The 13180-nt window shown below is 44.2% G+C and overlaps 1 protein-coding gene across 2 annotated transcripts in view; it reads left to right on the forward strand.

Annotated features, from left to right (window-relative positions):
• USP34 (ubiquitin specific peptidase 34) overlaps positions 1-13180 on the forward strand; it is a 150559-nt gene that overhangs the window by 35046 nt on the left and 102333 nt on the right. For both annotated transcript variants that reach the window (XM_083175873.1, XM_083175874.1), the window contains exons 2-3: positions 3785-3872; positions 5421-5856. In XM_083175873.1, the coding sequence (XP_083031999.1) occupies positions 3785-3872; positions 5421-5856 (524 nt within the window). The remainder of the gene's footprint in view (positions 1-3784; positions 3873-5420; positions 5857-13180) is intronic.

A 13180-nucleotide genomic window follows, 5' to 3' on the forward strand; every position in this document is an offset into this window, starting at 1 on the left:
AATGAATTAAACAAATAAACCAAAAAATTAGTTGAACTGAATTATTTCCCTCACATCTATTGCGGATCACAGCTGGATTTTGTACATGGGTCCATACCTGGTGCGACCCAGTTAACACCCCTTTCAGAATAGTGTAAACAAGAGAGGTAGCGCTTAAATCATACAGGGGAATTGATTGCTGCTGAGTTCAGAGGGTACACTACAGATACCCAGAGTGAACCACAAAATCGAGGAAAAAAAGATCTCCGCACATATCCTCCCCTAATATAAATTCAGACTGGATACTATAGTAAAATGAATTAGTGTTTTATGTGACCAGATATGTAATTGCACTCCAACATCAAAACCTTTGCAACATAAAAAGTATTTGAATAATTGTGTCCAATGTTTTTTTAACTTTACAACATATGGACATACAGGGTAATATTCCCTAATACCGGTATATACATACAGGGGGTACACATACACACAGAAAATCTAAATTAAAGATGAAGATACACAATATAAAATTAAATATGCAATAAAAAAATGAGTAATGAATATACATTGCTAATGCAGCAAGCTCATATATATGTAGGTTGTCAACAGGTTAGATTGGTCCGTGACAGTCCATATCCGAACAAATTGTTTCTCCACAGCCCTTTCATTGGCTGGTATGGTATAATATGTTCCCTGAATAGGATCTCCCTGAATTAATGTGGGAGGTATGGTGCCGTCCTTCAGCCCTAGGCAAATTGGGCTGGTATAAAACAAGTGCAGGTGAAGTTACCTTCCCTTTGCTTCAGTAGCAGTCACCAATGTTTTTCTCTGTAAGATGGTAACAATGGTTGCTTCTCAGGGGGAATAAAACAGGTGTTTGGTGTTTCAGGGGTCTGCCGGCAGACTTTACCACCGGGTCACAGTGTGCACAGCGCGACGCTAGGCGGGATCGCTGTAAAGGGATGAACTTGCTGCATGTTGGACTGAGCTAATACATCTGTTCAAATAAACACCAATTAATTTTACTATAGTATTCAGTCTGAATTTATATTAGGGGAGAATATGTGCAGAGATCTTCTTTACCCCTTTCAGAATGCCTGGTTTTCAGTGCGTTCATGTGCAATAACCCAGGATATTGATGGTAGTGTGAAACGGGTGTTTAAAAAGGAGTTCCTTTTATGTCCCATACGTAACATGGAATGGCCTTTGTGTTTCTTGTGCGTCTATCTGCTGAGGGAGGACAGGTAGTTTTTAATGTTTAACAGTTTTCTGGAGTTCACATGCAAATGTGAGGTCATTAACTTTTGCAGTGTAATTATAATACCCTTCCTCCGCCAAGTAAAAGCCAGAGCTGTGTGTTCGTTAGGGTCATTCTCTGTGCTGGAGGGAGCTCCCGAAGTTATTCTAGTCGGCGTGCTGCGACCGCCGATTAGTGGCTTTCTTCTTGCACCCGTCCTGGGGTGCAAGCAGAAATCAGACAAAAATAAGGTCACTTAAATTGGGGCAATTAAGTAGGAAAATGCTGGTACTCTCAACACCCACGAGTATTGTCATTCTCCGACTTAACAGCGTGCTGATTAAAATAGCGCTGTGAGCTCGCTCCTGTCGCTATTCACAGCATGGAGAATAGAGGTGATGACTGCTGTAGCATTGGGGCCCTACCTACTATCCTGGGCAAAGTATTGTGACCTCCACTGATGTCCCCTTTTGAGGTCTTATGATGGAATGAAAAATGAACTGCACCCAAATGCACAAGCTCAAACGTTAATTACCATCTGGATAAAAGTAGCAACTTCCCTTTAATTGCATTTATTTGTGCCTTTAATTTAGTTACAGCGGTGTAGTGATACCAAATGTGGTTTTCTAGGCCTCATCTGAACGATGTACTTCTAACCCACGACCTTGATGTTCAGTCTCACACAATGACACCCATTCTTCAGAAGAACAAAGAATTAGAACCTTAACGTAATTCTCTGTCCTGCCACATGACCGTTTACAGAGTTGCCTGTGTGAACATTCTGCATTCTCATTAAATTTGCAGTGTGCTTTCATTTTTACTGAGCCCTGTATTTTAATGACTGTATAGAGCACCACTTATTTCCATAATAATGGTAAAATTCCAATGCATTGTGTTCCATGAGAACCAACCCCTATTTTGATGAGAAGCTGTTTCTTTTCATGATAACATTAATGCACACCAAAAAAATTGGTGCTGTGAGGATAAATCAGTGTTTAAAAATGAACATTCAGCATTTCAATAAGTGGGGAAACCCATTGATTCTGCAGTTAAGACAGAATTGGTGGGATAAGAGGCCCACACATGGTGCGATGGTAGGATGTGTTTAAACTTTTTGGGTCAAAATGCATTGAATGCAGTTCCCATCGCACTGTGTTTCTCTTTGCATGCGGGCATCGCTTATCGCAAGTCAAGTGTATTTTCATGCAATACTTTCTGTACTGCATCGTATTTATTTCAATCCACAAGCTGTTTTAGTGCATCGCATGAACTAGATGCAATACGATCTAGAACAAAACGCAACGAGCACACGTATCAACCTGTGCGAGCACAAGGTTTACTGTGTGTAACTGTTCCATTGAATACTGTTTTCCCACGTGGCAAGATCAATTAGCTGCATGGTAAAACCTGCTGCTTAATTAATATGCCATTAATAACACTGCTCTGGACATGATCATTCCGACTGTACATGTAAATACATACGTGTGATGTGTAGCGTGTGGCACCCAAAGCTTTAACCTCCTTTCCTCTTTTTACCCAGTAGCTTCCTTTTGTAGTTCAATCTCACTGTCAGAATTGTTTATTTTGACTTCTTATATCAATTTTCTTACAATAAAGTTGCTACTCTCTTACTACGGGACAGTGTCCCAATGATCTCATGTATTATACCTTTTTATTATAGATAATGTGTGGCCTTGTATGTAAGCTAGGGAGCAAATACTGTGTTTTTTTATTTATTTATTAACAGTTTCTTATATAGCACACACACATATTCCGCAGTGCTTTACAGAGGATATTTCACATCAGTCCCTGCCCCAGTGGAGCTTACACCCTATATTCCCTACTACATGTACACGCACACACAAACATTTTAGGGTTAATTTTGTTAGGAGCCAATTAGCCTACCAGTATATTTTTGGATTGTGGGAGGAAACCAAAGTACCCAGACTAAACCCACGCAAGCACGGGGAAAATATACAAACTCCGCACAGTTATGGCCATGGTGGGAATAGAACCCATGACCTCAGCGCTGTGAGGCAGTAATGCTAACCATTACACCGTCCGTACTGCCCATGGAAGTGTTTCAGGTTATGAATCACTGTTCTAAACCATTAGTTTTAAGTAAGATGAAATTTCCTATAAGACCTGATTATTTGCATTGTATGGATCTTTCCTCATAAAATCATGTAGATTCACCCCCACAAATTCATGTTGACTGTTGCAGGTGGTACTTTCTAATCCAGGCTTGGTCAACCGGTGGCTCTTACGCTTTTGCAAAACTACAAGTCCCAGCATACCTTGCCACAGTTTTTCTATACGATCATGCTAAAATTGTGGCAAGGCATGATGGGATTTGTAGTTCACAGCAAAATGCAGCGGTGACGTTTTATAGTGGACTTTTTTGCTGCGTCATTTTCAGATGATAACATTTGTTATTTTTGGGTAAAAAAAAAACGTAGATTTTAACTTATTTTCAATATATTACTTTTACTTTTTTTTTTGCTTTTTTTTTGTATTTAGTCAGCATATTGCTGTTTCTTAACTTTCTATTTTTATTTTCTTTTTCAGTATCTGACACAGATGGCAGTGATGAAATACAGCTCCGAAAAGAACATGCTCTCAAGATATTTGCTTATATTAATTCCTGGACACAAAGGTGAGAGATCTATCTGCAGTTCAGGTTCAGCACTTTTTTTGGCCTTAACACCTGCGATTACATGCGTTCTCCACCCTATTGTTAGGGATTACTACGTTCTGAAATCAAAATATAGTTTAAGCTATGTAAAGAATTGAACCATAGATCAGTCTCTGAATGTATTATGGGGCATACACATGGGGGGATTTGAGGGTTATTGCTAAGCAATCTGACTAGATCGCTTGTTAATGAAGCAAAGATTGCCATGACAGGTTGCTCAGCACACATAGCTGGTGCATCACGGTGTGCTGAGCAGTCTGTGCTTAACTAGATTGCTCAGCACAAAGGCACAGTCGCCCCGTGTGTATGGGGCATGAGTTATAGTCTCCACAAAGCAGCGTTTTGAGAATATTTTACGTTTTTATCAATATATTTGGTCAGCCCCAGTGCCACATATTGTCCTGTTGACAGCAATCTATGCAGGAATTCCATTGTTCTCTGTAAAGGCCCCCATACACTAGCCGATTTTGGTCAGATTTCAGCCAGATCAGTCGGATCTGGCCGAAATCGGACCAAAATCGGCTAGTTTTGATGTCCCCTCAGATCCGATGCGCGGTCCCGTGCGCATCGGATCTGCGTCGGGTGGTCGGACCTGCTGCACGTCCGACCACCCGACTTGGGACCCCGGGGAGCAGGTGGGGGGGGGGGGGGCTACAGAGGTGGGAGCTGGGGGGCTGGGGACGCTGCGGGGGACAGTGTCTGTGCGAGGCGGTAGAGGGAGCAGAAGGGGCTGGGGACGCTGCGGGGGACACGTCTGTGCGAGGCGGTAGAGGGAGCAGGGGGGGCTGGGGACGCTGCGGGGGACACAGGCGGCATAGAGCCGGGCAGGGGGAGCTGGCCGGGAGCTGTCAGTAATGAATAAAAAAAAAAAGCCCATACAATGAATGGGCGGCCTGTGATTGGCTGAGCGCTCTCTCAGCCAGTCAGCAATTGGCTGAGAGAGCGCTCAGCAGCCAATCACAGGCTGCCCATTCATTGTATGGGCTTTTTTTTTTATTCATTACTGACAGCTCCCGGCCGGCTCCCCCTGCCCGGCTCTATGCCGCCTGTGTCCCCCGCAGCGTCCCCAGCCAGCCCTGCTCCCTCTACCGCCTCGCACAGACGCTGTCCCCCGCAGCGTCCCCAGCAGCGGGGGACACAGACGTGTCCCCCGCAGCGTCCCCAGCCCCATCTGCTCCCTCTACCGCCTCGCACAGACTCTGCCCCCCGCAGCGTCCCCAGCAGCGGGGGACACAGACGTGTCCCCAGCCCCCCAGCTCCCACCTCTGTAGCCCCCCCCCCCCCTGCTCCCCGGGTTTTTTACATGTGATAAATCGAGACGATTTATCACATGTAAAAAATGGCACATCAAGTGCCAATCTAATCAAGCTCCCCCGGGGAGCAGCCGGGGAAGCTCAGGGGGAAGTCGGGGGCGACTTGTCCTAAGGACAAGTCGCCCTAGTGTATGGGGGCCTTAAGAGATTGATTGTACTAGTTGGTATTGATTTAGTTTACTTCTTTTTCTTCCAGACAGTGTCTGTGCTGCTTTAAGGAGTATAAACATTTGGAGATCTTTAACCAAGTGGTGTGTGCCCTTATTAACTTGGTGATTGGCCAAGTCCAATCCCTGCGGGACCAGCTTTTGAAAATTTGCACTACTAGCCCTGATGCTAACTGGCAGGATGAGGCTAACCCATCTGAGGAGCTGCTGAATGTGGAGAAGGAACCACAAGAGGAGGAGGATGCGGAAGAGGGGCAAGCGGAACCATGCAAAGCCCCAGAGAAGCAGTTAGACACAGCAAGGACTTGTAACCTGACAGAAGAGGACCCATTGAAAAGCACTGACCCGTATAGTTTATGGAGTACAGACGAAAAAGAAAAACTTTTATTGTGTGTGGCAAAAATATTTCAGATACAATTTCCTCTCTACACGGCTTACAAGCATAACACCCATCCAACAATAGAGGTATATCCGATTTATTACTCTTTGTGTGAATGCTGCTTGGTCAGGATCTTTTATTGTGCAGGTCAAAGTTCAGCATTTTATCTGTTGCTGATCTCAAGTAGCTATCCTAACTTGTGCAACCACTCATCCGTTCTGAATGGTGATGGTAATATTTATTAACAATTTCTTATATAGCGCATACATATTCCGCAGCGCTTTACAGAGAATATTTGAACTTCACATCAGTCTTTGCCCCAGTGAAACTTACAATCTATATTCCCTACCGCATGTACACGCACACACAGACATTCTAGGGTTAATTTTGTTGGAAGCCAATTAACCTATCTGTATATTTTTGGATTGTGGGAGGAAACCGTAGTACCCGGAGGTACGGGGAGAATATACAAACTCCGCACAGTTAGAGCCATGGTGGGCATCGAACCCATGACCTCAGTGCTGTGAGGCAGTAATGCTAACCGTTACACTGTCCGTACTGCCCATATAGAATCTCCATACACTACTGCAATGTGGGCTGATTTCACACGTTCCCAACTGAATGGGCCATTAAATCTGCCCAAATTGGTTGTGTGCGTTCGACCAGAGTCGGAGGTCGGACGAGCATGCAGGTCCGATCTCCAACCTCAGACCCTCCTCCCGGTGGCAGGGGGAACAGAGGTTGCATGCGAACTATCACATGTGAAAGGACGGCATGTGATGGATCGCATGCAACCCTGCCACCCGGGAAGGTCCTGGGGAGCTTGCGGGGTATCGGCTGGGCATACACTGCTTTGAGAGATCACAGTAGTAGATGGCCAGCTTTAAACTTTCCAACAGTTCTCTGCTGATGACTATTTTGTACTCTGTGCCTATACATTCTAGGTTTCTTTTAGAGAAATAAACATACCCCAAATGTTGCTTTGAGTAAATATAAAGTGTTCCTTGTGGTGAGTAATAGTTTTAGTGGCTCACTGAGGCTAAGGAACCTTGTTGAATGTAGGGCAAGGTATACTGCTCTGAGAGAATAACACTAAATTCCATTTATTACTCTCCCAAAATTAAATCAATATTCCCCAAAGATCCAGTCACAGGAAATATAATGCAGAAGATAGTCCTCGAACACATCATTTCTGCAGTCTCTGAGGCTATGGGCATTGACCTTACGGTTAAGTCTCCACTCGGTAATTAGCAGGTAGACCAGCCAAAGAACACATAGAAAAATATATTTTCCCCCCTACTTGGGTGTGCTAAAACTTCTACAATGACTAGTTTTGATGTGTAATCACCTTAATATTTTAGTAGAAAGTAATTTGAAAGCATACTGTATGGCGACAGTAGCATTTGAAGGGAAAGAAAACCTTAAAATTGCATTTAAATATATTGGTTTGGTTTTGGGTGAAATACCGTAAGATGCGCACACTCTTCCTGTGAATTTGGTGGACAACACTCCACTATTCTGGTGGCTTTTCTCTTTAACCCCTTCACTGGTAATCCTGAGAATTTTCCAGGCTATGCTTTAATGCCCAGGCTGGCAAGCCCAGAAAATTCTCGGGATTGCCAGTGATTAGCTCCCTCCCCTCCGCCGTGCCCCTGGCTCACCCCGCCCCCCTGGCTGTTACATTGAAGCCTGCGGCGCTGGTTTATGACAAGCCGGGTCGCAGCATGTAGGGACGGGGTGCAGGGGCGGGCATCGGCTGATTGAAGGTTCAGCGGCGCTGTCCGGTCCCGCGGAGACGGTGGTGTGTTGTTGTTTTTTTAGGGAGCGCTCCCCATAAAAAACTCGCCCAGTGGGGAGCGCTCCGTAAAAAAAAAACACTGAAGGGGTTAATTACAGTCATGGTTGTGAAACCCACTCCTCTTGCCCTCTTGTCTGCAACTATTCCTTTTTAATCCAGTTCTAGGATTTATTACTTTCCATAGGAATCTTATTTATCCAGTATATTGGAGCCTGTTTGTTTATAACTTTCATCAACAAAATATCAATGCAGGATTATACAGTATTGTATTATACACTTCTTGCATCTGCGGCATCCTTATGATACAGTACTAACCTATCTTGTGTTTATTCATGTCGTTATTATTTAGGAGACAATTTCTTGGAAATGTGTTTATTTTTAACATTTTGCTCTTTCAAAATATATATATATATATTTTGTATTCATGCATAATTTATGCAACACGAATCTTATTTTGACAGATGATAAAATGTCATTACTGTGATGTTACTTTTATTTTTGCAGAACTTGTAATAGTGCGCATACACGGGCGATTTTTTTTTTCTCTCCTTATTTACTAAGCTCTGTCCAGATTGCTTAGAAATTGAGCATCACCTCGTTTGTATGCACCATAGCGATGGCCATGCACGGTCCCATGCGTCGCCCGTTCCGATCTGTAGTAGATTTAGTCAAGATCTGCATAGATCACCTGCATGTGCATGAAGACCACAGTGGTTAGCACAGATCACTCAGCACACATCATTATGTGTGTATGGGCAATCTAGCTATCTGGAAAATGGCCTACACTACTTCACTAAGCAGAATCGCCCTGTGTGTACGGGAGCTAGGCAAACGATCCACAGTTATCAGGTGATCAGCCTGATCGGCATGGTCCATAATCTGCCCATTTTCCTATGGTTTATTTTGATTAGGGGTGTATGGCACCCCTTAATCTGCATTTCTCCCTGGGACAGAGACCTTTCCTTATTCCTTCGCTGTGAAGGAACAGGAGAAATGTCTGTCTGTTGACCGCATCAGAGCATACACTACTCAGCTGACTTTCACTTTAGAAAATACTGAATTATACAGACTGTAAAATTATGTGGCCGATCTGCCAGCATGTGGCCCAGGTCTGGATATGGCGGTTTGGAGGTGCCTTGCACCCCAGTGGTGAACCCCCATAATGTTAGGGACCTGTCCGATGAGGTCACCTTGACGAGTGTTGGGCAGGCTCATACTATTGGCCAATAATATGCCAAGAACCTCATATATTATATATAAAAATGTAAATGGTGTATGGTGCACCTTCTACTCTGTTCCTATGTTTTAATACTAAGTCTTTGTGTCAAAGCACAAAGAATTCTGGATTAAGCACTTCTGGTTCATGCATACTGCAACCGGAAGTCCTGAAAACAATACAGTATATTTAACAAATTGTAAATGTTTTTTTCAACTCCCTGAACCCAGAGTATAAGAACCTAATTATTTCCACATGTACTTCTCCTATAGATCTACATTTTATACTTGTTTTTGGGCAACAAAAGACTTTACCAAGCATTTCTAAAATTGAAAGCTTTCATGATATTGATAGTGTCCTTACTGTGTTGGACATATAGGAGTATATTTATTTCTGTAGTTTCTTGTGGGAGACCTCCAAATTTGCATTAAACTTTTCGGTATTTGTGTATTATAGCGGCGCCCCCGATTTCCATTGCGCGATGTTTTAATCGAATCGCATGCCATGCACCCGATGGCATGCGATGCGATTTTTGGCCCCTATACGATGAAAGATTGTATAAGCACCCTAAAGGGTGCTTTTAAGCACCGTAATGGGTGCTTACAATGTTAAATGCACCCCCACGCCACCCCCCCCCCCCCCACTATAAACGTGAACCCGAAGCGTGGCAAGCACAGCGGTACGCGTCCTCCGACCTTTTCATACCCCCACTATCCACGTCGGTGTGGAGTTGAGAATAGAAAGTGTGGCGAGCGCAGCGAGCCACCGAGCCCGAAGCGTGGCGAGGGGACGCGGATACCTTCACAGGTATCGGAGTCCCCTCGCGGGCTTCACAGGTATCTACGTCCCCTCGCGGGGCTCGCTATGCTTCGGGCTCGCTGCGCTCGCCACACTTTCTATTCTCAACTCCACGCCGATGTGGATAGTGGGGGTATGAAAAGGTCGGAGGACGCGTACCGCCGCCCCTTGCGGGCTCGCTGCGCTCGCCACGCTTCGGGTTCACGTTTATAGTGGAGGGGTGGTGGGGGGTGCATTTAACATTGTAAGCACCCATTAGGGTGCTTATACAATGTTTAATCGCATCGCATTGTATGCCATATACAATGCCATACAATTTTAAAATTGTATGGCATTGTACAATATCGCGCGATATCGCGTTGCATCGCATACCATCATATGCCGTATGGTATGGTATGCGATGCGATGGGCGCCGCCAAAATACACAAGTACCAACTTTTCTGCACAAGCAGAAATCCGCTAGTTTTGGGTTAACAATTTGGTTAATTAAATTACATCAGGCTTTCATCCTGGGATGTAATTAAATCTCACCAATAGAATAGAAATGAATCATCACTTCGTTAAAAGGCCACTTTAAGAAGGAAAACCAGTGATCATAGGGGGCTGTCAGTTGAATACTGACCCGCGAGTTATGATGGCGAGCATTAAGCACTGATCTGTCATAGCTCATTCTTTAACATTAAATATACCCCAAAGTATACCAGCTTTTACATAAAACGGAAAGATTACAAACAGGCTTATTTATTTTCGCAGAACCACAAGTCCCCAAAAATTGCAAAGCATTTAAATAAAATAAAAATGCTGTGGGTTATCGCTTTTGACTATATAGTTAAAATTGATAGCTGTAAGCCCGCACCTGATCCCAAAGTGGAATAGAAAGTAAAAATTAGACTGTGCAGCACAGTCTATTTCTAATATCGCTGAACAAGTGCCATGATGCTTATTGCAGCATGGCCCCCGCTCCCTCTCTGCGTGCCAGTTGATGCCGGTTCCTGGTGGCAGCCCATATTGGCATAGGTGTACATTTTAGTGCAGTTAGCTAAAATCGGATACTCATAATTGTCCATTAGCCTAAATCTCACAGTGTACACACCATTAGAGCATTACAAGTAATTGGCAGAAGAGAGCTGAAGGAAGTTTACAAACGCAGGTTTGAAATGTTTTTTTTTTTGTGTATTTTTTCTTCTTCCCATCTTAGACCATTTTTTGTATGTATTAAAGTTTGTACATCAGCACTCTTTAAAGACAATACTATTAGCCCTGATGCTGGGGTCCTTTTACCCGATACCCCCTTTTATCTGGTATTATAAGGCACATGAAGCATAATATCTGATAAGCAGCTCCAGGTACACGCAATGTAAATGACCACTAATTAGATCCCGTGCTAATGACCATCAGTCATTAATCTCGATATCCGCGCATTTTTTATAGGTTGGTACTGCATTAGGTTTAATAGGATCGTACCCAAAGTTTTACTTAATCAAGAGCACTAGAGAAATAATCTTGTGACCCCCGGTTAGTATTTTTCTATAGTGACTGTTTTATACTAACTCATATAATTAAATGTCCTTTTACACTGACTAGATTTTATTAACACAGATTTTATTTTTAGTATTGTCTGGGAAACTTTACTATTCATTCCTCAGGGGACTCAGGAACATACCTTCCAATAGTGGTGTACCTAGAAGTAGAATGCAGACTTGCAGGTCTGCATGCCAACACCTTCATTTCCACCAGGTCTTTGTGGAATGCACATTCACACCTATGTGTTACACACAAAAGGCTTTCGGTTTCCAAGAAACATACTGTAATACCAGTTTCAGGCCCATTCAGAAAAGTGCTTAATCTGAGAAATTTAAAGGAAGACCATATATTTGTACATACACATACATTTGCTAACATTTAAAAATTTAGTATAACAATAATTTGCTAGTAAATGTGTTTTTATAAATGTCTGAGACATTACAGAGGGGCGTGGCTTGGCCGGCACTGAGAGCGGGCGCGGGGAGTGTGAGCTCCGTGAACATCCTACTTAAATATCCTGCCCTGGGACCTGCGGACGGTGTATGCATGCCCCCACTGTCTCCATAGACGCTTCTCTGCCATCTGTGCTCCCCGCAGCTCTCCTCGACGGCTTGTGGAGTCTCCAATCGGTGGGGCCTGCTGTGCCTCGCGCATCTACTTCAGGCGTCGGCGCCATCTTGGATCCTCTGGCAGCTCCGACTACACGTGGGAGCCTTTGGTGTGCTGCTCCGGTGCCCGACTGCGCTGCTGCCGCTGGCTGGGTGAAAAGGCGGGTGGGGGCGTCCGGTGACTCTCCGGAGGATAAGCGGGAGAGAGTTTGAGCTGTCTCCTTTGAGGCACGGAGAGGCTGGTACCATCCTGCTTGTCTGTCCCCAGAGCTGCGGTACATATATAGATCTGATCCTGCGCTGAGCTTGGCGGGTACCTCTCACCTATACCTGCTGGAACCTGTAAGTCTCACACCATCTGGACTGTACTACGCTAATGTGTTACCAGTGACACTGATTTCCCCTTAAGTTGTTGCCCTTCATAATCCTGGCGACGTGCTAGCCGTCGCCTTTCTACAGCTAAGGGTCGACTTTATTGTAGATTACACTTCTACTGCCTATTGTGTGGTGTGTGCTGCCCTGTTTGAGACCTTGGTGCAGACTTTTTGTCCTCCAATTAACTATTTGGTGGAAATGGAGATGGCGCTGTGTCGGATCCTGCAAGCTATTGCCTCTTCTACAGATAGGCTTATCAACCAACTCAATACTTTGCAGCAGGCTATGGTCTCTACTCCCTACAATAATGCAGCACCTGCTGAAGCACCAGAAGTCACTATATCCACGCGTTGTGACAGCGTGGATATATGACTTCTACTTCTCTAGAAATCCGTGATATGCAACCACAAGATCCTGGCTCAATAATTGAAAATTTGCCTACAGCTCTGCTTCACTGCTCTATATTCGCTGATGCCCGCCCGGGATCGTCCCACTCTCCTATAATGTATCAGACATCATCTTGGCATTGCTTCTACTCCTATTGTGGATCTTATCCTACTTTTCCTCCTGCCGCTGACGAAGTCCCGGACCCTATGGATGCCTGCCTGGGACCAACCCACTCTCCTAAACTGTATCCGACACCATTCTGGAATTGCTTGTACTGCTTTGGTGGAACATATCCTACTGTTCCAGTTGCTGCTGACGAAGACCCGGACCCTATGGACCTCTCTTCCCCTGGTTTTGAAAAATGGCCAGATTGATAATACACACCACACTATAACCTGAGATATCTCTTGCTGTTTAATACATATTTCGTAATTTTTTGTTATTTGCCAGATGATATCCTCCTCTTTTTTTTTTTTTTTTTTTTAGGGACGTAAGCTTATATTCGATTACATTTCTCTGTCTTTCGCTGTGGGGGGCATGGGGGGTGTGTATGCTTAGTTTAGTTTACTAAGTTGCCTCTATATTCAAAAAAAGTATCCTATTTTCTTTGCCCCTGCTAGTCATTCGGTCAATATCCTTTTTATTAGATGGGTGGGATGGGTGGGGGGGGGGGGAATATTTTTAGAAGCATAGTTAGGAGGGTA

This window comes from Crinia signifera, chromosome 3 (assembly GCF_055691185.1).
Source record: "Crinia signifera chromosome 3, ASM5569118v1, whole genome shotgun sequence".
NCBI classification, from domain to species: domain Eukaryota; kingdom Metazoa; phylum Chordata; class Amphibia; order Anura; family Myobatrachidae; genus Crinia; species Crinia signifera.